The sequence below is a fragment of the Platalea leucorodia genome (assembly GCF_965183815.1).
Source record: "Platalea leucorodia genome assembly, chromosome: 2".
In the NCBI taxonomy this organism is placed as follows: Eukaryota; Metazoa; Chordata; class Aves; order Pelecaniformes; family Threskiornithidae; genus Platalea; species Platalea leucorodia.
This window is the reverse complement of record NC_138824.1, coordinates 84,853,766-84,875,538: the sequence shown is the minus strand read 5'-3', so window position 1 is coordinate 84,875,538 and position 21,773 is coordinate 84,853,766. Positions and strand designations below refer to the sequence as shown.

Here is a 21,773-nt window from a genome sequence, read left to right as displayed (position 1 = left end):
TTGTAAGCTTGGAAAATTTATGATGGCAACATCTGTTTTCATAAAACACCACATATATACAGGTTAGAGATGGAACTCAAAAAGCTCTAAATTATTTCAACTACAAAAGGTAATATCCTTCTGCTTTTCTCTTTACAAGTAACAGCAAATGGCAGGAAAAGCATGCAAATAATTTGGTTTCCTTCTTTGACAAACTATTCTTTGTTTTGTCCAAAAAATGGCTTTCCTTGTTGATTGAACCAAAACTAGAGACAAAGTTCCATTCTGGGTGTTGTGCTTTCTGGGATTAGTCTGCAGTAGTCTGGCAAGAGCTATGTGATGTGTCTGTATTTCAAGTGCAGGGTTATGTTGCAAGTCTGTTGTATTGTTTAATGGAAGTTACAGTATTTGAATTTCATCTGCTGCTTTTTTCAAGATCATTTCTTTGATTTTTCATCCATCTTTGTCATCAGGACTGTGAAAATGTTTCGCACTTACCTAAAGATGCTCATGGTGATTTGGATTGCAGGAAGCTTGTTGAGCAGCTGAAGGAATGTCCAACGCTCCATGATCAAGCAGATATCTTATATATCTTGCATATACTAAAGTGAGTTGTCTAGGTATAAACTTCAGCATCTTTAAGTTTGGGCACAACTATCTGATTATTCTTGTGCAAAAGCTTTCCACTGTTCAGGGTTGCGTTTTGAGGGGAGAGGTTAAAATATTTTGTGCTTTAACAAGCATGTTTTCAGTTAGCTTGATTATATAAATAATTGGGATACCAAAAAAAAAAATGCTTGTGCAAATTTCAGAGTTGATTGGCACACAGTTGTGAATACATACAGGCTCCAAGGCTCACAAGTGAAATGCACAAATCCTTTCCAAGAATAAGAACACACCTTGCTGTATTTGTGGCACTCTGTTAAGTTCACAAAGATTTGGTGTGATTTTTATACACAAGAAGGGAAGTAGAGGGAAACTTCATCTTGTCATTTTCTAACTAAAAGCAAAATGCTATCTTAATGAGTAGTCACTATTTTTCATCTAATCCCTCTGCATGTTTAAGTGCACCGCTGACTAAAACTCGGTGCTCTTCAAAACATTCTTGGAAACAGTCTAACCCCAGCTGCTGGGGTTAGTAAACAGCTGCTATTTAAATAGGTTTGATGGGAACAAAATGCAAATATAAACAAACAGAATCATCTTCTGGAGTGCATTTATTGGGCTTTTTTTCCCGTGCAGGAGAATACTGCTGGAAATTGGCAGGAAGTTAGCTTTGGGTGCAAAGACAAGCATGTGTTAATCACAGAAGGTCTTCCCTACTGCTACAAAGATTGTATTTTTGTTTATTTTAGTCTTTCTCCTGTCAGGACCTCTTCTTTGATCTTCTTGATTTACCAAGCAAAATGTTTAGCAGCCTCTCTTAAAAGAGCAAAAGAAATCCTGAAAAATATAATTTTGTTGTTTAACTACATGCAACACCCTTCGTTTCCTGTTCTGGACTTGTTTCATCATGGGAGTCTCTGTTGGGCAGACCGGTGGACTTCTGGTAGACTCTGTCCCCCTAGCAGTTGAAAGGTCATTCTGTGATGCTTCAAAACATTATCAAGGAGAAGCCATAATGTAGTGAATTTCAAAACCAGGAGAGGAACAGAAATCTCCTTTGCTTTTTCAGTAATGGCATAAGCAGCATGGAAGCTTAGTTAATAGCTAAGAAAGAGGCAGGGGTAAAAACTTACAGAGCCCCCGAGGCATCTGAAAAATGGGTGCAGTATTCAGCAGTACTGAAGACATTGCTGAATTCTGCTCTGAAAAAGCACCACATGGAGCGTTCCTCCAGCACACTGTCTGCGTGCATGCTCCGTTTAAAGCCTGGTGGGAAATCTCTTAGGTGGTTGCTCTGAAGTCACAGACTCGTGGCTAAGTGAGTGCTCAAGTTAATACGAAAATTCTTGGTATCAAGAGGGTTTTGTCCACATATAACTGATCTCTGGTGAAGGCCCACATGTCCCACGTACTACTTAATCCTGTCACCAAAATGAGCGATGCGATCAAAATCAGGCTGCTTGTTGTGTGGTAAGGTTAAGCAGTGTAGCATTTTATCTGGTGACGGTTACCTTCTGTGTCTTTTTCTGGCAGAGGCGCTGACTGGGACACAGAGCTGGATGGACAGTATGGCGTCACTGTTCATTGCCTACTCAACGAGCTCTACAGAAAGGCAGGCCTCAATCAGGAATGGGGCTTGATCCGTTATATTTCCGGTATACTCAAAAAGAGAGTGGAAGTCCTGGCTGAGGTATGAAATACAAATAATGCTGGTTCCGTTTCCTGCCTGGAAACAGAGATAAAACTGCCAGTTTGCCAGTGGGGCTTGTGCTTGCCCTCTTCTGGTCTTACTTCACAACTTACATAGTGCAGCATTTTTCAGTAAACATTGGTTGCTTTTCGGATCTAAAATCCTATTAGGACATCTTCACCTTTCATCTGTACTGTGAACTGTGCTAATGTTGGCATGGACTGAGTGTGTCACACTGTAAATGATTGTGAAGCTTTCATTTCATCTCTGTTAATTGGAGATCCTTAATTATGTGCTGCGAGAGCTGTAGTTGTCATTGGTAATTGTCTATTGCTGTTGTGATAGCATGAACACTTTTGGAGCACCAGTATGTCAAGGTGCTAGTGATGATGCAAAAACATGCTCTACCGATTCCTGTCCCATTGGCCAGACAGTCTGCCATGTGCGTGGATGTGGATGTTCAGAGCCATTAAAATATCTGGGACTATTAAATGGTAACAAGAAAGATCCACTGTAAGGGTACAGATTTGATTTTGAACATTACAAAAATGTTTCCTCTCAGGTACTCTAAAGTACTTGTTTAATTTCTTACTTATCCTTCTATATTTCTGAAGAGCTCTTTCTCTAATTCCTGGCCATTTTCAAAGCTTTGACTGTCACACCTAGGATGCCCTGTGTTAGTGACAGTCGTATCTGTGGGGAGCAATTCGTGGTAATCACCCTGCATGGTATTTCATTAAGCCCATAACCTTTTCCATCCTCAAGACATGATGGATGAGCAGCAGTACAGGTATGCTCACAGAGAGCCCTGTACGTTCAATTGAGAAGATACTGACAAAGAATTGAGAAAGAAGAGAGTAGAAATGATCTGTTTTGTTCCACATTAAGGGAGGGAAAATAGACTCTTCAAAGTCAGAGGAATATTATTGCTCTGTGAGGTCTTTGATTCAGGATGCTAAAACAGGTAAACTGAACACCCACTTTTAAAGGAAGTTGATATAAAAGAGCAAACACTGTGGTACTGGGGGAAGCACCTATTTCAGAATCTATCAGGGTGCTTAGTTCAGAAATGTGATGCAATATGTTTGGTGTTTGTTTTAAGAGGTATATTAGCACACAGGGTTTGGTTTTTTTTTTTTTAGCTAATATTGCCAAGTTTTCCATTGATTAAAATGTTTTTTGTCTTAAATAAAGAACAAACATTTATCTTATGATAAAGGATAAAGTCCTTTTATTGATCTGCCAGCCCCACTGGAGTCCCTAATCATCATGCTGCTGATTTCACTGAGCGGGGAAGCAGGCTTTCAGCCTGGGCAGACTGTCACAGCCCTGTTGACCTCAGGGGATCTTTGGCAACTAGTTAACAGCATTCTGCTGGATCTGCATGTCTGGTGATTAATAGAAATGCACTTAAAGATTGTTAAAGAAACGCTTCATTTTGGGGAATTAAAAGCTGTATCGCTTCCACATGACTCAGAGAAAGGTCTCTTGCTTTCTGTCACATTATGATAGGCATGCACAGACCTTCTGTCACACCACAAGCAACTTACAGTGGGCCTGCCACCAGAACCCCGCGAGAAAATCATTACCACGTAAGTTGGAGCTCTGCCTCAGTTACGGAAGCAGCCTGCCCTTCATCTTCCTGCTGGTACCACTCTGCTGCTATTCCCTTGTTTTTAAACTTATTCCTCACCTTCAGAAGGAATTGCAGCCACCCAGGCAGCATCATGGGCACCTTTGCGGTGCAGAGATGTTCCTGGGTGACTTGTTTCCGGTGCTTGTTCAAGAGATTAATAGCAAGTGCCTGAGTCACTGCTAACTGTGGTTTGCCTTCTTGCAGCCCACTGCCACCTGAGGAGCTCACAGATCTTATTTATGAAGCCAGTGGCCAAGACATCAGTATTGCAGTCCTGACACAGGTACGCAGCATGTGTAAAAAGTGTTCTTCCAGCTGTGCCCAGTGTGATGCCAGGGTTTGCTCTGTGACTGGGAGAGCCAAGAGGACTCACTCTGAATGGGTGCCCTTATGGATTTGTCTTTACAGGAAATAATTATGTACTTGGCGATGTACGTCCGATCACAGCCTAGTCTGTTTGTGGAGATGCTCAGGCTCCGCATTGGTCTGATAATTCAGGTGATGGCCACTGAGCTGGCCCGGAGTCTGAAATGCTCAGGTAAGAGCAATTTTATCATAAGGGTACTTAAGGTGTTATTTCTGTTTCACCTCAGTGGTTGATTTTTCATTTGTATGTGTTAAACCCTTTCATTAACTCCTTCATTCAGCATGTGCAGTTACAAACTTTGAAAATAACTTCTCTTTTTGACTTAATGAAAGATTCCTGCCCCCGCCATCCCTCAGTTATTCAAACTGAAGTGGATATTAAATACTTAAGTCCCCTGACTTTCAGTAAGTGTTTGAGGTCCAGGTCATCAAATTGCACGTGTGTGTGTATTTAGGGACCCAATGCCACTAATGTCAATGAGAATTAGGACCCTAGGTATCTTCTGAATATTTGAGCCTTAATTTATGCGTCTGGTAGTTTTTATTCTAAGTAACTTCTGATCATCATCTTTTATGTGTAAGCCTACTCTCCTTCAGTGTGCTTAGTTGAAAAATATTTGCTGTTTAGATTTCAGCTAGTAATATGTTCTTTTGCTGGGAGGTCAGTAAAAAAAAATTCTTAGGGCCACCCAGATGTTGCGTATGCCCTACAAAACCCCAAGAATTAAGTAACAAGCAAGTGGTGCAAGGCAAAAATATTTTAAAACTCATTTTGGAAGAGAAAAGTTAAACTAGAGAGAAATCATGATTGAAGAGAGATCTGAAAAATCATTGAAGAATTTTCTCCATTTAAAGGGGTCAGAAGTCTAAGAAGGAGCAGTCATGAAAAGTAATCAAGTTAATGTGACAAATATATAGTCAAATGCTGACACTTAGGAGCATGATCTGGGCCATATTTTTGTGGTTCAGCTCTTGTTACCGTTTCTAATGCCCTAGCACACTCTAAAGGGGGATAACTTTGCAGAAGTGTATTTTCTAGTCTCCCTGGTTTTCTCCCTCCTGGAGTGAAGTGGGGGTCCCTGGGGGTTGGTTAGATGGAGCCCACTTTGGATGCTGCTGCTCTCTGACTTGAGTGGCTAGCTGCCACTGGGGCTGGCAGGTTTCTCCCTTAGGAGAAGGTGACAAAAGGAGCCAAGTAATTTTCTGGGGTAATTCTGTTTCTGCATGAAGAGTGTACAGAAAGCCCTGTTTCCCCCAAACCTGTAGCTGAATAGCGGAAGCTGCTTTGTTCACAGCGCAAAGCCTCTCTTTCCTGGGATCCCTTTTGTTATTCCTTAGCCTTAAAAGCCAGCTGCTTTGTACACTACCCTCAGCTGCATTGCTGCCTTTTCCGTGTTCTCCTATAGGAGATTTGTCTGTGCACAGAATTGTGCTCATGTGTATGTATGTGGTTTTTCTCTCTCTCACTTACAAACATGATCCTTTAATCAAATAAAACACAAGCCTTCTACATCCATGCGTTTCTTTATGGGATAACTCTAGCTCTGTAATTTAGATCTGCGTGTCATTTGCTTTTGGAAGATGGCTATAATGCCTTTCCAAGCAATCTTGCTCTACAAAGGAGCAACTGCTTTCTCATCATCAGCTTCAGTGAGATGTCACACAAGCTGTAGCATACCATTCACTAATGCAAATAGTGTTGTTTCCTTGAAGTGTTTGTTGTTTGGTCTTGAAATGTATTTTCTTTGAAATGTGACTCTACATACTGATTTTTTTAAAGGAAGCACTAGCCACAAGGGAAATGTGACTGAACTTCATTCAGTCAGCAGTTCACTTAGGAAAACAACCTATAAAGCAACGTGTAGTGATATTTGTCTTTTTTTTTCTTTTTGTTTTGTTTTGTTTTAACTAGGTGAAGAAGCTTCAGAGAGTTTGATGAATCTAAGTCCCTTTGATATGAAAAATCTCCTACACCATATTCTCAGCGGAAAAGAGTTTGGTGTGGAAAGAAGCTGTAAGTTGCCCACTTGGATACTTGGTTAAGTGAGAACTATAAATACAAAGTTAGGTGGTCTTATAAGTAGGATTCTGCTCTCTTGGCATGTGACATGGTATGGTTGATGTATTAATCATGGGTAGCCAGTACCTGTGTATGTCTGCTGTGGAATAAACAAAACACATATGATGGAAGCTGTCCTGCACTGAAATAAGATTGTATCAAGTTTTCAGTGATATGAAGGCAAACTTTTAAAATTAAGGATTTTTTTATGACCGAATGAAGACCATAAAAAGGGTATGTCTAACTTGCCTTCAAGGAGCATGTCTGTGATGCACAGGTATTCCTGACTGACACTTCAGCTGTCTGCCGGCTTCATTCTGAAGCCCTCACAGACTCATTGCAACTCTGATGTCTTTTGAAGCTATGATTGCTCAGTGTTTTGGAAAATCAGGTCCCAATATTCAAGTATGGATCTAGGCCGCTGGCTTGATGTAATCAAATTTGAACTATTGACGTGATTTAAAAGGATGCTGTCACCAAGAGCATTGTACACTTGTGAAAGGATATGCTTTTATCTTTAACTTGAGATAAAAATTCGTCTGTTTTTCTACCCCCTAGAATTTTAAAAATGTCCATTTGCTTCTTTTAGTGCGACCTGTAGATTCCTCTTCATCTAGCCCTGCCATTTCTATTCATGAAATGGGGCATTCTGGAGCAACCAAAACAGAAAGAAGTGGTATTACTAAATTGAAGAGTGAGATGAAGCAGGTGAGGGTTTTCCATCAATGCTCATCAGAAAATGCAGCTGTTCTGGTACTGTGTTATGTTGGATTTTTGTGCGTTAATTTTAGGAGACCATTTTTAATGCCAAATAGATTCTTGGTAAATAACAGAAGTTTCCAAAGATCCTTTGATTTAAAGCTGATCACTAAATAGAAAGCAGTAAAGGGATGTTGGGGGGATGGACTAGATGACCTTTAAAGATCCCTTCCATCCCAAAGCATTCTATGATTCTATGATGTTTCCTCCAAAATTGTACTTCCTTTTGTGTTCTTGTTTCACATGCTGAATATAGAAGAACTTGAACAAACTCTAATGCATTCATGACATCAACTTTAAAACAGCTCTTTGATCATCTTTAGCTAAGGAAAGGTCAGATGTACAAAGTGAAGCTTTCATGCAAATAGCGTTCATTTTTATACTCTGCACAAGTTGCTAATATGGTCCACATGCCTTTTGGAAAAGATACACTTGGAAGAGAAACCTTGTTTTTTTTCCTTCCTGTTCTGTTTCTTCAGGAATGGAAGATGATTACTGCTAGAATATATATAAATATATTTAAGTTCAATACTTTAAAGTACACAGCAACTGAGCATATAAGTAATATCATAGAAAATACCTCCAGAATATTCTGAGTGTGACTGATTGTTTTAAGTGTTTTTTATTTGTCTTTTTTTTTATGTTTCCATTAATAATTTTCTTTTGCTCTAGATAAATAGGAAGGTAGTGATCAATTAAAATAGATCTGTAATAGTGAATGGGGGCATCATGTTGTTCAGCCTGGAGAAGAGAAGGTTCCAGGGAGACCTTATTGTGGTCTTTTCAGTGTACAAAGGCTGCTTGTAAGAAAGGTGGAGAGACACTTTTTCCCAAGGCCTGTTATGACAGGACAAGGGGCAATGGATTTAAAGTGAAAGAGAGTAGTTTTCGATTGGACATAAGGAAGAAATTTGTTACGATGAGGGTGGTGAGCCACTGGAACAGGTTGCCCAGTGAAGCTGTGGATGCCTCCTCAATGGAAGCGTTCAAGGTCAGGCTGGACTGGGCTTTGACCAACCTGATCTAGAGAAAGATGTCCCTGCCCACATCAGGGGGGGTGGGCTAGATGATCTGTAAAGGTCCCTTCCAACCTAAACCATGCTGTGATTCTGTATCAGAAACATATTTTTAAAAGACCCTCTCTTCTGAGAGCTTATCAAGCCTGATTCATTTAATCTGAGGCCATTTCTGTAAGTTTCTGGGGAAGTATGTGATGTTCTTTTTTGTATGAAACAAATTTAGTTGATAAGCCTTCAGAAAGGAGTGGCATTTCTGCATGGTCTTGACATGGAGCATTTGATGGTGACAATGAAGTTCAGTTAATGATTCTTCATAGGCCACCATCAGGCGGAGAAGCAAAGGCACCTGTGAAACGCACAGTGTCTGTCTCACGAGACCTGGTCGCCGTGTTTGAGCCATACCACTGCCCGAGCATGGTCGCCGCCGAGCCCGTGGTACGGCTGTGGCTGTGAAGGTGCTGCTAGCTGCTCTCCACCCGCCCTGCAGTGACTTTGGGTGTTCAGTCTGAGCAGGGCTGGCAGTTGTGTGGCGGGTGTCTGACTCCAGGGCCTTTCCAGGAAGGAGGAGGGACTAGGCACTAGGTGGCAGCATTATTTTGTTTTAAATACAGAGGTGAGCCTGAGCTGAAACACTTGGACCTTTGTTGAGGTTGGAAATGTATTTCTTGCGTTGCTTTTGCATTAGATGGAAACTTGGTATTTTGCACAGAGAAGGAGTTGGCTCGTTTTATTTTCATTCCCCCCACCTTGCCATTCATGCTGTTTCCTACTACATCTCACTGCATTCTCTGAATAATTCACTAGATACTAATTTAATGTCATTTTGGTGGGGGGTGGGGGGGTGACAGCGGAATCAAATTTGTGTTACAAGGAATGTTTCGAGTACTTGCACTAACATCTCTGCACCAGAGCTCAGGCGTTGAGTGACTGCAGCTCTTTGGTTTGCTGCCGTTGTTTCTTGAGTCTGAACATCAAGCCTTTGCCTGGGTCAGAACCATTAGCACTTAATGAGGAGGCATGGCTGTGGGTGGTCAGTTACAGAAAAGTGCTGTAAGTCTGAGATGGTGCATCCACATTTCAGTGACAGTTTCACCTTGCAGCTGTTTGTTTAGCGCTGCCCGCCCAGTTGGCAGCCTGCAGACTTTCTGCAGCAAGATGACCTCCTCGTGCAAAGAGAAGCTGCTGACATTGCAACGAATGGGGAATGGAAGCAGGGAGCTTGGGGCTTTTTCCCAGCCCTGAGTCACAGGGAAGCTTTTGCATGCATCTTAAACTGTGGCAGTTTGTGTTGGCCATGCTTGGAGCTCCGTGGATGGCATGGGAAGCTTGTGGCTGCACCACAACCAAGGGGGCTCCTGGCACAGCGGCGTCTGCCTCGTGGTGACCCCAGGAATCAGAAGCAGCTGTCCCAAAGTCAGCTGAAGTGCAGCACTGCAAGAATCCAGTGGCTGTCGCAGTTTTCCCCTGAGTACCTGAGCTTATTCCATGTTTCTTGTCTTTGCACGGATGGGTTACTTAACCTTGTTTGCGTCCTGTTCTGTCATGGCTGTCTGTCTGATGTGTTGCTGTCTGTTTTTGTTTTGTAGTTCTTTCATGAGGGCCACTCCATGTCCAGCATCATGTTCCCTTCCACGGTAAAACACCGTCTGCAGCTCTGCACCTGCTCTTCACCCTGCATCTGTGTGCAAGGGTCTTAGCTCTAGACACCTCCTGTGGCTTCGCCTGCATAAAAACTTGTTTTCAAACCCTACCTCTTTGTTTTGTTCATCTTCATTACGAACCAATTCTCATTACTAATCTTTTAATAGAAGTTGAGTCTCGTATTTAGATCTACTTACTTCTTCTGAAGCTTAAGCAATTGTAGCAGATAAAGCACTATAGCAGATTTACCTACTTGATGGTGGATTATGTTACAGGTGTCATCAGTATTTAAAAGTAATGTGGCGTTGATAAATGCTGGCAGTCTATGGACATTAATGAACGCACAACAGCTTCAGGTTGCTGAGGCAGAGGTTTTATGGGCATGGGTATCTCCTCAGGCAGTCATCTTCTTTCAAGGCAGAGTACTGCAGCTCTTCTTAAGCTCTCACTGTTAAGAAGGAAGATAATTGTTTAAATATTTTACCAACAGAAACCTCAATAATTTAAAGTAAGTCTGAGGCTCCAAGTCTGTCATGAAGAGACAGAAAGCTTGCAGCTACGTGTGCACTTTAAACGGGCGGTTGTGATTCATGGTTCTCTGCATCTGCAGACTTGCCATCGATGGCACACTTTGAGGTGTGCAACTGCAGAGCACCACTGGCCCTGTGTCCTGGCCTGACAACCGCCAGGTTGCTGTCTCCTCTCTCTTCCCACAGAGCAGTGCAGAAAGACAGACTTCAGCTGTGTGTTTGATACAAGTGCACAGAATTGTTCAGTGAGATCTTTGCTTCTCTGAACCGCCTGAGTAGCCAGATTAATTATTGTATGCCGATGGCTGTCTCTACCTTGGCCCCCACCCTCCTGCTGACCTCCTGCATCCCCTGGCTCTGTGCAACAGGGTGGAGGAAGTTCTGTCTGTCTCGGTGTGCAGTGGGAAGGAACAGCAGGCATCAAGCCATCAAGGGAACACCACCTATGCCTCACTGACACCAGCAGGAGTGAATATGGACTTTGTTTGCATTTGCTGGTCTTTTTGCAGAGCTTGGCTGTGTATAGTCAGTGAGCCTATCCTTTGCAAACATACAGTTTTCATTCTTATTTCCCACCTTCCCTGGTACTTTGCTCAGGCAGTTCCTTACTCAGAGATGATGGGATTTGAGATGGGGCTGTCAGTGAAGTCCTTTCCAGGCTGAAAATAATAGATGTGCAAAAAGGAACAAGGAAACAGAAGAGCATGGTCTCTGGGAGTGCAAAGAGTAGGCAGGCTGCCTGTGTGGAAAAGGGAACAAGAATTTGGTGGTAGTGCCGCAACTTTGAAGACGATTTGCTGCCAAATTTAATCTCCAAGTCTGGTAGAGTAAAATAATAGAGCAATAGTGACAATAAAGGAAACAAGACTGATACTTGCAGAGAGGCAGGCCTGATGATTACATGACCACATGAAGTAAATTTTTAATTGACTTACTTTAATGGAGCTTTTTGCATGGAGGACCTCTCTTGCTGGACTCAGAGACCCTTTGGTTGTCTTATGATACTGGGCCCGAAGTCCAAGTCAGACCTAGCTGCAAATCCCACCATCTTGCACACCAGTGACACTGCCTTGGCAGCCAACTCGCGCTTGTTAAAATAGTCATGCCTTGTGTTGAACCAAGCAGTGAAGTTTACTGGGTTATGCCTTGTTGAACTGCTTGCCTGTTTTGTTGAGAAACGATTGAAGTACTGGAGAAGTCAAGCTTGTTGTGAAGGGGAGAGAAAGGGATCAATCCTGCTCTGTCATCTTGTATGACATCATGGCCTGTATTTTTTTTCCCCGGTTCTGAGGTAGCATTGTAACAGAATGATGTGTTCACCAGGAGTAGCACTTGGGATGGCAGAAAGCAACTAACCAAGGCTTTAATGTTTCTTACAGAGGGGCAGTACTCCATCATCTCCCACTAGTACTTCTCCTACTGGCTCCAATGGAGATGCGAGCCAGGGTGACCGAAAAGGGCAGTGGCTGCGCAGGAGGAGGCTTGATGGTGCTATTAACCGAGTTCCTGTTGGCTTTTATGAGAAAGTGTGGAAAATCCTTCAGAAGGTAAGTTGAGAGCTGTGGGGGGCAGGAAGCAAGCAAGCTGTGCGGTAACCCGGGGAGGTGGTGGTCCAGAGGCAGCGTGTTGCCGGGAATTGCAGTTGGTCTTCAGCTGGAAGACCAGTGGAAACTAGAGTCATTAGTACGAGCGTGTCTCTTGAACATAAAAGGGCTTCATTGACCCAAGGTCACATGTTTGTTTGAAAGTGTATTTTTCTCTGAAACCACCATGATTCTGTTCCACCCCTGTCTGTTTTGCATCACCCATGGCCTCATGCAAGTTGCGGTCAGTGCCGCTGAGGGGCACTGCAATGCAGTGCAGTTTGTGTGCTCCAGTTCAGAAAGGCTGTGAGGAATGAAGTAGGAAAGTGCACTGACTCTTCCAAAATGTCTTGAGATCTCTTGCTGGGTCTTCTGGGCTGTATGGCATTCTTAACATTTTTTTTGTTTGTTTTTTAAGTGAAAAGTAATCCTTGCCAGCACTTTGGAGATCAGGGGTATGGAAATGTGTTGAAGCAGCTCTTCAGGAGGGAGGAGAGGGGAATTAAGAATTTTTACTCATTTCAAAGTGATTATGCACCTGTTCTTCTGCTTTGCTGGATGAAAGCCAGCATTCGGCACCTTGCAGCACTGAGCTGTTCATGCCTAGACAGTTGGGAAAAATGTGCATCAGCAGCTCAGGCTGATTTTGGTTGTCCTTCTAAAATCACTTATGCTAAAGCTGTTAAGTGTTGATGTCAGCCAAGATGAGTCATATATGACCTTGTGGCTATTTGCTAATGGGATCTTTCAGTAGAGTGAGCGTCACTTCTGTCCTGACCTAACATATTAGCTGGGAGTATTGGAATGGTTTTCTGGCTATTAAGATCAGTTGTGCTTATTTGTCTTCAATATTTCATTCTTAAACTCTCTTTGGACTATTCATAAAAGCGCTCTCTTCTTCTTGGTGCCTTTTTGTCCCTCAGGTACCCAGAAATGTCATTCCTTAGCCTGCCTTCTCACCATTTAGGTTTTGTCACTCTTTTCTTGTACACCACTTGGTTTTTCTAACGCTACCTCTCCCCCCACTGTTGGTGGCCCATGTTGAAGCACCACAACATGTTGACATCCTTGAGTTGTGGTGCCCTGGATCTGAAACAACTGAATGTTGTTTTAGCGAAAACGAAACATAAAGGTTCTCACTTCCATGGTCCGTTATCATGCTTTTGCATTATCTTTTATTTCTACAGCCTTTCTCACAGAATGTTCTCATTGATTTGTTTTCCTCCTTTGTGTGCCTCTTGCTGTAGTGACTCTCTATATCTTCCTCCCCTTCAGCAGCTGGACTGGAACACAGCACGCTCTCTATGTGTCACGTCAGGCTATTTCTAATGTTTGCCAGGTTACATAGTACCTTTTTCAGCAAAGGTGAAATAATATTTGTAACAGGTTTTGTTGTTTTTGGGCTTTTCTTTTGTGGGGTTTTTATTTTGTTTTCTTTTGTTTTTTTTTTTTTTTTTTTAAACTGGGGTTTGTTACATATTGGCTGGTATCAGAGAACACTCAGATTTACTTGCAAGAACTGTAGTTTCTGTTCATTGTCAAAATTTTGTTGTTTCAGTGCCATGGTCTGTCCATTGATGGGTATGTCCTTCCTTCTTCAACCACCAGAGAGGTACAGTGAAATGCCAATGATTTTTTAGCCCCATGACTGAATGTTTGGTTTGACGGCATAAGATGCAGCAGGGCTGCTGTTGCAGATCCTCAGTTTTAAGTAGGTGAGAAGATCCGGACCTTCCCCCAGCACTTCTGCCAGCTTCCCTGGGGCTGTGCAGATGAGTTCCTGCCAGGCAGGCCTGGGAGCAGGTTTTGTGGTAGGTTTTCCCCTTTGCTGAGCCTGCCCTCTGCACACCTTCACTGACCCTGCGCGCCCACAGAGCAGCGCTTGAAAGAGGGTGGCTGACGGCAGTCGTTTGGGCAGGGTGAGGAGAGAGCGCAGCTTTGTTGGAATGAAGCAGACACGTTGCTTGCCGCTTTTATTTTTTTAATATGCTGCAACAGCAACCAGTGTATTTTGGCATCACAGTCTCAAAAGTAAATACCAATTAAGGATGATCATTTCTAACCAAAGCTTTGACTCTTTAAATCCATAACCTTTCCTTACACTTTTTTTTCTTAGTTGGATTGCCACTCTGTCTTTAGGCACTGCGGCAAGTTTTGAATTCACATCTGTAAAACAAACTCTTGTGACCAGTAATCCATCGGTGCAAGAGAGGTGCTTGTGGGCCTGAGACTGTTGTCCTGTCTGGTTCCCTCAGATTTGTCTCTGGCTTCCTTTTCTTCTGAGGGATGGTGGTAACAGCTGAAGAGAGGAGCTGGAATTTTCTGCCAAATTTAAACCTTTTTTGCAGAATGGAGAGCTTTATTTATTCCTATTGTGTAGATAAATAGGCTTATATTTTTAGCCTGTCAGACCTAGACAGTAGCTAATTTTGCTGTTTAAAGGATCAAACAAAATAAGCACAAACCTCCTAAGGCAGCAGCCTTTCACATAACATCCATACAGCTATGCCAGTGCAAATTAGGCTGCTCTATAAACAATATAGCTGTATCTCTGTGTGGAAAAGCATTCACTCTAAGCAGGTGGTTATTTTTAAAACTCGCCAGTAATTTTGGCTTTGCAAGTAACCTGCGATGCCAGAAAGATACTTATAAGGCAGAGTACGTGAGACTGCAGCGTGAGGAGCAAAGAGTTAATTTGCCAGCTAAGCATCAGCAGCCCTGTATGGAACTAAAACGCGTGTGTGATGGGTTGCAGGGCTGGAGCAGTCTTCTGGAGGTTGCATAACTGTTCGCAGGATCAGGGCCTAGCAACACAAAAAGTTACTGTAAGCGCTAAAGCCACACAAACATTTTGTTCGCTTCAGTCAGTCTACCTCATGTGCAGAGAGGAGCATATGTTTAAGTGCTTGCAGGATGCGGGGAACTAGTCTTTCGGATTTGTCAGTTTTTCTTTTCATTTCCACTCAAACTTGCCAGATGACCCCGTGCGAAATCAAGTTTGCTGTGCACGTGGAGTCGGTGCTGAACCACGTACCCCAGCCTGAGTACAGGCAGCTCTTGGTGGAAGCTATTCTTGTTCTCACCTTCCTCTCTGACATCGAGGTGAACAGCATCGGGGGCATCATCCACGTGGATCGAATCGTGCACATGGCCAATGACCTGTTTCTGCAGGAGCTGGTGAGTTCAAAGGGCAGCGGTGGGAAGCCTCCGCAACTGAAAATTGTCCCCTGCTCCTTTTTTAATATATGCAATGAGCTTGATCTTATCCTTGTTCTTTCCCCTACAAAGACAGACCAAATCACTTAAGTATCTTCTGGAAATATATTTGGAAAACTAATTTAAGAATTGTGGGAGATTTAAAGGGAATGGCATTGTAGTGGCTAACAGCTCTGAATTAAGTGGGTAGATTGAAGTGAAGTTTTGCTTTACCAAGGCATTAGAATTACCAATATTTGAGTAATCCCACCCGCCACCCCCAAAGGACAAAAGTCTGTGAAGTTATATGTTCCTCATTTACTTACACTGATCCAACTAAGCCATGTGGGTCCTGTAATAATCCTAATTAAGGTTTTCATGAGGGAAAGGAGAATTACTTTCAGTATTCAGCAGAAATGCAAAATCATAATGTGGCAGGTTTTTTCCAAGAAATACGCATGCACGCCTAACTTTCCCTACTTCTTTGCTTGTGTCTTTTCAGAAATCATTCGGAGCTACTGGTAGGATCTTGGAGAAAGACGTAGCCACAGGAATTTGCCACTTTTTTTATGACAGTGCTCCAAGCGGGGCCTATGGCACCATGACGTACCTAACAAAAGCCATAATTATTTATTTACATGATTTCCTGCCTAGCACAGGCTGTGCACTGCAATAAGCACTGCCTCCTGCGGGAGGGAAGGCTCAGAAGCTCTTTCTCCCCACTTCCCTGTCGTGAACTTCTCATTTGGTTGCTGCATGTACGTGTGCCGTGCACTACCTCAGCATATTACGCTAGTCGTCGTGCTACATGCGTGCCTACCTGCGGGGGACAGGTAGGTGGAATTTGGCCTGGTTTTAAGAGAGTGTGGGAGAAATAACAAATAATGAGGCTTATCCTGCCCAAAGTGCATAAATGTAATTCATATTAAATTAGCAAGAATTACATACTTCTGCCGAGGGGACAACAGATTACTCTGTGGAGATCAAAAGGCATAATAAAACGAGGGAGCTGTATCTCAGACATAAAGTCCCCCAAATGAGGGAAGTGATGGAATTCATTACTTTTTCTCCTGCTGTGTGTAAATGTACATCATTGTGAATCACTAATGCACAGTGTGAAACATCCAGGGAAATGTAAATGAGAGGAATAACTGGAAATAACCAGGTGGTATTTCTAATACGTGTTTATCCTGATTCTCATCTCCTTTGCACCTAGTCAGTGCAGGGCTAACGCCAGCAGAGACAAGTGTCTTACAATATCCACTAATTTGAGAGGATAACGTCTCTCAGGACGCTGCGTCTGTCTTTAATCTGAACAAAATGGCTTCCTTCCCTGCATCCCCAAGGCTTTGGAGGCAAAATCTCAAGACTCCAGCTTCTCCAAGGTGACAGACAGTTTTATGCCTGTAATCCTTGCCTCTGAATGGAGCAAGATAAACCTCTTCCACTCGAGCACCCTTTCCAAGTCTCACGATCCTTTCCCTTGCAAATAGCCTCAGAGTTAAGAATGGCATAATTACCACCCTTCCAGCGCAGTGTGAGTTTATGGAAGGCTTTGATGTTTCTCTTTTTCTTTTTTTTCCCCTCCTTTTTTTTTTTTTTTTAGTTTGAAGTCACACTTGTCACATGTAGTTAGGGGTGGGCTGCCTGGAAGTCTGCCTTCAGACAGCTCCCACGTTAGTGCCTGCACCTTGAATCTGTCCACTGGAAACCAGTTTCTGCGGCTGCTCCGAGCTGCTGCAAGGAGAATAGGTGTGTCCTGCAGGGAAATGCCTCCGTTTAAACTGAAGACAGGTCGGCTGCCTCTGGAGGGGAAAACCCTGCTTTACCCCAGGCGTCGGCTGCAGTTTTCCCTGTGCCGGCGCTACTGGTTTTGCCACCAGCCAGCACGCGTCTGGCTGACAGCTTAGGAAAGCGGCTGTAGCTTTAGCCTCTCCCGCGGCGGCGCGGAGGTGTGCTGGCCCTGCTGCCGCGCGAGCAGGGAGGATCAGAGCGATTCTGTCTCGCCAGGTAGAGGGGGAAAGAGCAGATATGGCCTGTAAAAAGTATTTTCTGTGCTAATAAGCCTGATAAGCATATTTCTGTGAGACCACCCTCCACTCTTTTGAAACAGCTATGCCATTTTTACAGGATTTGAAAACTTTTTTTTTTTTTTTTTTTTTTTAACAATAGTACGTAGTGCTTTTGAGAACGAGGGTTTTGGTTCCAGTTTTATACAGATACCTGAAATACCTTGATGAAAGGAGGGAAGTAAACCCGTCTGACTTGCCAGTCGCCAGCAGCCATGGTCCGGGGGAGGTGGCGGTGCCACCCCGCCTGCTGTCCCTCTGTGGAGTCGCTGCTGCTGTAACAAGGTCTGGACGCTGGCTCAAGAGAGCGAAGGTGTGGGAGGCCTCAGGAGGTGATTTCATGTTTTTTTGCAGAGACCGGGAGAGTTTGGCAGTCCCAAGGGCCTAGGAGCCCTCGGCCCGGGTGCTCTGCGAGAGGCGCGTACTGTGCTAACCACCGTGAAAACTCTGGGCCCGCTGAGGGGCTAGTGTAAAGGTACGCTTCAGGTACAGTTAGCACTTGGGTGTGGAAGTCGTTTTATTGGCACGGTGCCTGTTTTGGAGGGGTTTGCCTTCATTATGGTTGGTTTGGGTTTTTTTTCCCTTTTCCTCTGTATCGTGAGAGATCACTTAGCTTGTTTCCCAGTAGATGAAAGTAAAATCCTTTGTCTGGTTTAAGCAGACAGATGTGACAGTGCAGAGCGTGAGCAGGCAAGAGCCTGTGTGATGGTTTCTTGTTCTATCCGGTATCGTACGAAAAGGCAGTAGTAGCAGTTATTTTTGCCTTTCTTGGTGAATCCTAGATTGTGAGAAATGCAAGATGATTTTCCCTCAGACTCTTTATTTATTTTTTACCTCCAGTGTGATCGTGTTTTCAGAAGCAAGAAGGGTGATGTAGTTGGTTTTCCGTGCAGCATTGAACTCTGAAGCAATTGAGCCTATGGCCAAACATACCTGGCCACCCCGTAACGCCTTTTTTTTTTTTTAATGGGAGTGTCATTGCTGTCTTGAGTTTGAAATTCATAGTATGACCTAGGTTTTGGTGTATTTCCGATCATCATGGTCACTTATCACACGGAGTGCAGGCAGCTGGCAAGTGTTTATGTGGCAGTTTGAAGAGCTGAGGTAGCTGGTGGTGAAGGGTGGGATTCCGAAACACAAGGCCAACGGAAGGGAAACTCGCGTTGCCTCCGGGTCGGGCACAGCTGCAACTTGCTGCTGCATTACTGCTCTGACCAAAGAACCGTTCCAATTGGAGAGTCACATTTTAGTGCAAACTTAATTAAGCAAATAAAGTTTTATATAGACCCCCCTGCTTTGCTGAGGATCTGCCCGTGTGTGTGTGTGAAGCTGTTGGAGAGCGGAGCTAGCACCGGCGGTGGTGTGCTCCCAGTTAAAATACAGGATGAGTTTGCTGTTGGCGTGGGGCTGCGCTAACTGGCCTAGGGGCGACCCGGCTGCCAGGCTTCCCCGGGGAGCCAGCAGAGGATGACATGGCCACCTTCCAGTCCCTGGAAGCTCATGTATGGAAAGAAGGCAAAGGTAAACACGGTGTGCCTCAGAAATAAGGGCATTAATGAATTAAAACAGACCCACCTGATGGGTCTTTCCAGTCTGATGGGCACCACTGCCCTAAGCCGTTTGCAGGTGTGGGGACAGAGGGACCTACCCAGCTCTGGGGCAGCCGGGCATCTCTGCAAGCGGAAAACGGGGCTGGCCAGGGGCACACAGCCGTGTCCAGCTCGGAGCACGTACCCCATGCTGGGCCCAACCCGGCTCCTCCAGGCCAGCGCCCTCCCTGCTCGCCGCTTCACGGCCGTTTCCTTCTCCCTGCTGCTGTGCGAAGGATGCGAGTTTGTCAGACTGGGCAGATGAAAAGTGGCATTAATCCCCCTCTGCTGCTGCTCCTGCAAGTCGATGTGAAAACGAACTGGCTGGGTACGAACCATTAGCTTCTGTCCTGCGAATGGTGGTCTCCTTGCTCAGGGAAAGAGCCCTGCTTGTTCCTGGGAGGCAAAGGTGAGCTGCGTCGTCCCTAGCAGTCGTAAAAAGGGCCGGTCGGTTTGCGGGGCGGGTAGTGAGACCCCTGGGCCGCAGCCCGGCGGGCGCGGGGCGCCGTGGGACTGTGTCGCCCCTCGGGCAGCAGCCAGGGGTTTGAGCGAAGCGGAGGCTGGGTCAGTCCAGGTCCAGCACTGGGCGCGTCGTGGCACGGCCCGGAGGGAGGCGCAGAGCTGCCCCGACGCGGGAGAGCTGCCACGGGCGGCGCAGGGCGGGACTGGACCTGTAGGGCAAGAGCTTGGGCCGGCGGCTGCAGACTGGCCAGTCCCTGCCCGAGGGGCTGCTCGCAGCTGTAATGTTAAGTAGCTGCTGCATAAAATCGCGGGATTAAAAAAAAAAAGATGGGGGGTGGGGGTTATGGAAGGAAAGCTTCCGCTCGAACGGTTTGGATTTAAGTACCAGTAGCCGGGCTCTCTCCCACTCCCAGTTTTAGTCCTGAGTAGCTTTTATTCCTGGCATTGGATGTTTCACAGTTACTCCCCCCGCCACCCCCCCTTCTTCTGTCAGGGGCACGGGGCTCTCCTGTGCCGCCAGCAGCTGACGGGGCCGGCTCTTTCTTTTTTGGCACGATGACTCAGCGCCTCTCACACTTCAGCGCTGCATCCCCGACAGCCTCTTCTCAGTGCCGAGTGAGGTGCCGCGTTGCAGCCTTACCTCTGCGGCCCCCTCGGGGCGAGCATCCCGCCGCTTCGCGCTAGGGTAGCTTCAGCAGGGCGTCACCAGAGGGGACGCGGGAGCTGGAGGCCGTCGGCCGCGTTCCTGAGCTCCCGCGCCCTACTGCGCGCCCCCTCTTCGGGGGTGGTGGCAGAGGAGGCCTCCAGAGCTGCCCTGTCCCATTCCGCCGCCTTGCTTCGTGCCCACAGCAAGGAAGCCGACGGTGGTAACGAGATCGCCCCACGGCCCGTGGTGTTTGTCCACCTCAGGTGGGGCCTTTTTGTCACTCCACTGGAATAAGGTGGGACCGACCCTCAGAGGCCATAGCTCTGAATAAATGCATGCTAAAAATATACATTTGATATTATCAATGCCATTAAAATTTTACCGTAAATGTTGTTGTTTGCATAATTGAAGATTCCCCGCCCCCGGCAATAGACATAAGTGTGTGCATGTTTATTCATTCATCTGTCAAGTTACAAAATACTTGTGGAAAAGTATTTTGTATTTAATTGTAGAAAACAGGATTTAAGAAAGACCGCAGTACCTTAAGCTGGGGCTGCTGTTACATTCTGTGATGATAAACTGGGAAGGATGCTTTTTTTTTTTTTTTTTTTGTACTTTTAACACTGTTCTTAAATAAAATGTAGCTACTTTACTTAGTTTATCTTTTGCTATTAAAATTTAAAGACAGGCAAGGCCGGAACCTTTTCCTACCCAAAAAGCACTTTGTGCACGTTGTATTTACTAAGGCTGAGTTAGGTAACGCTGTGTTCAAAAAGCTCCTGCTCTGGCTGCGCTTCCCCGCCCTTCGGTGGGCTGCTGTCAGAGCCTAACAGGCAAGAGAGTTCGGTCCGGGTCCCCTGCCCTCCCCACGGGAGGGCGCGGAGGGGATGGTACGTGCGGGAAGGGGGGAGGCCGGGGGCACGGGACTCCTCCATCTTGCGGTGTTCCGAAAACTCAACTTCAGACTTTCTCACTTTAGTTTACCTGGTAAAGAATTTCTGCTTAGCTCTATGCAAGAATGTTTTTACATTAAATGTGTTTACTTTTGTGTTCGTACTTGTCTCTTATTCTCGAGCAGTCCAGTTAATCTTCAGGAAAACTGTGTTCTACTCTGATAGGTGTAGGATACCAAAATGCAGGCAAAAAAGACACCGTACTTATCCATTACGGTGAAAGCTAAAGCTTTATTTTGTGACCTGTTGTATGTTACATTAACATGCTGTGATTTAGCCTTCATTAAGGTGATGAGTTACGACTGTTTCTTGGCTCCAAACCCAACAAACGCAGGCAAAAGTAACCAGTTGCAAGAGGAAATCTGGCGCAAGCGTGACCGCCTTTCAGCTACGATCCTCTACGTCGTGTGTAAACTTCAAGGAGGACGGAGAGTGACCTGGAATGGTTCGACTTCACTGCATCATGCAAAGAGCAGGATTAAATGCAGAACTACCTCTGAACTAGATGGTTCTTCCCTGTTTTCCTCTGCTGGCGTGGCTCGCCCACGGCAGGCCTCTGTCGTGCCCGTTAATCCCCGGGGAGGGTGTGAGGTGGTCCTTGTGGTCACCACTGCTCTTTCTCAGCTGTCTCTCAGGCCTGCCGAAAGAACCGTACCAGATTTCCCTTCCCAGGGGCTCGCAGGTGCGACCTGGGCGTGTTCACAGCTCAGACTGATGGGGGAGATGCCACCATGGGGGAGGATAAATTGCAAGGTACCGGTGTGGCAGCGACAGAGCCGTACGATAAGCAGTGGGTTTTTCTCTCTCCTGTCTCATGGCCAGCAGGTCTATAGCAGCCAGAAGGGACTAAATAAAGGCTTACACAGTGACCGCAGCGCTCACCCTATCGAGTAGCCCATTTATTGTTTGTCAGTCTGGAAATTCCCAGACTGCTCATGGCCAATGGCGGGCCAGGGAGCTTCCAAGACAGCCCACACCACGTTCTGCCTTT

At 45.2% G+C, this 21,773-nt stretch overlaps 1 protein-coding gene across 1 annotated transcript in view; it reads left to right on the top strand.

The window, feature by feature from the left end:
- PHKA2 (phosphorylase kinase regulatory subunit alpha 2) overlaps window positions 1-15,794 on the top strand; it is a gene marked incomplete at its 5' end in the record, with an annotated part of 44,178 nt that extends 28,384 nt beyond the window's left edge. The window contains 12 exons of the mRNA XM_082337634.1: window positions 453-586; window positions 2,119-2,275; window positions 3,788-3,867; window positions 4,116-4,194; window positions 4,320-4,449; window positions 6,190-6,291; window positions 6,926-7,089; window positions 10,472-10,498; window positions 11,665-11,832; window positions 13,427-13,480; window positions 14,845-15,045; window positions 15,566-15,794. Coding sequence (XP_082193760.1) covers window positions 453-586; window positions 2,119-2,275; window positions 3,788-3,867; window positions 4,116-4,194; window positions 4,320-4,449; window positions 6,190-6,291; window positions 6,926-7,089; window positions 10,472-10,498; window positions 11,665-11,832; window positions 13,427-13,480; window positions 14,845-15,045; window positions 15,566-15,739 — 1,470 coding nt within the window. The 3' untranslated portion in view covers window positions 15,740-15,794. The remainder of the gene's footprint in view (window positions 1-452; window positions 587-2,118; window positions 2,276-3,787; window positions 3,868-4,115; window positions 4,195-4,319; window positions 4,450-6,189; window positions 6,292-6,925; window positions 7,090-10,471; window positions 10,499-11,664; window positions 11,833-13,426; window positions 13,481-14,844; window positions 15,046-15,565) is intronic.
- Between the last annotated feature and the right edge of the window lie 5,979 nt (window positions 15,795-21,773).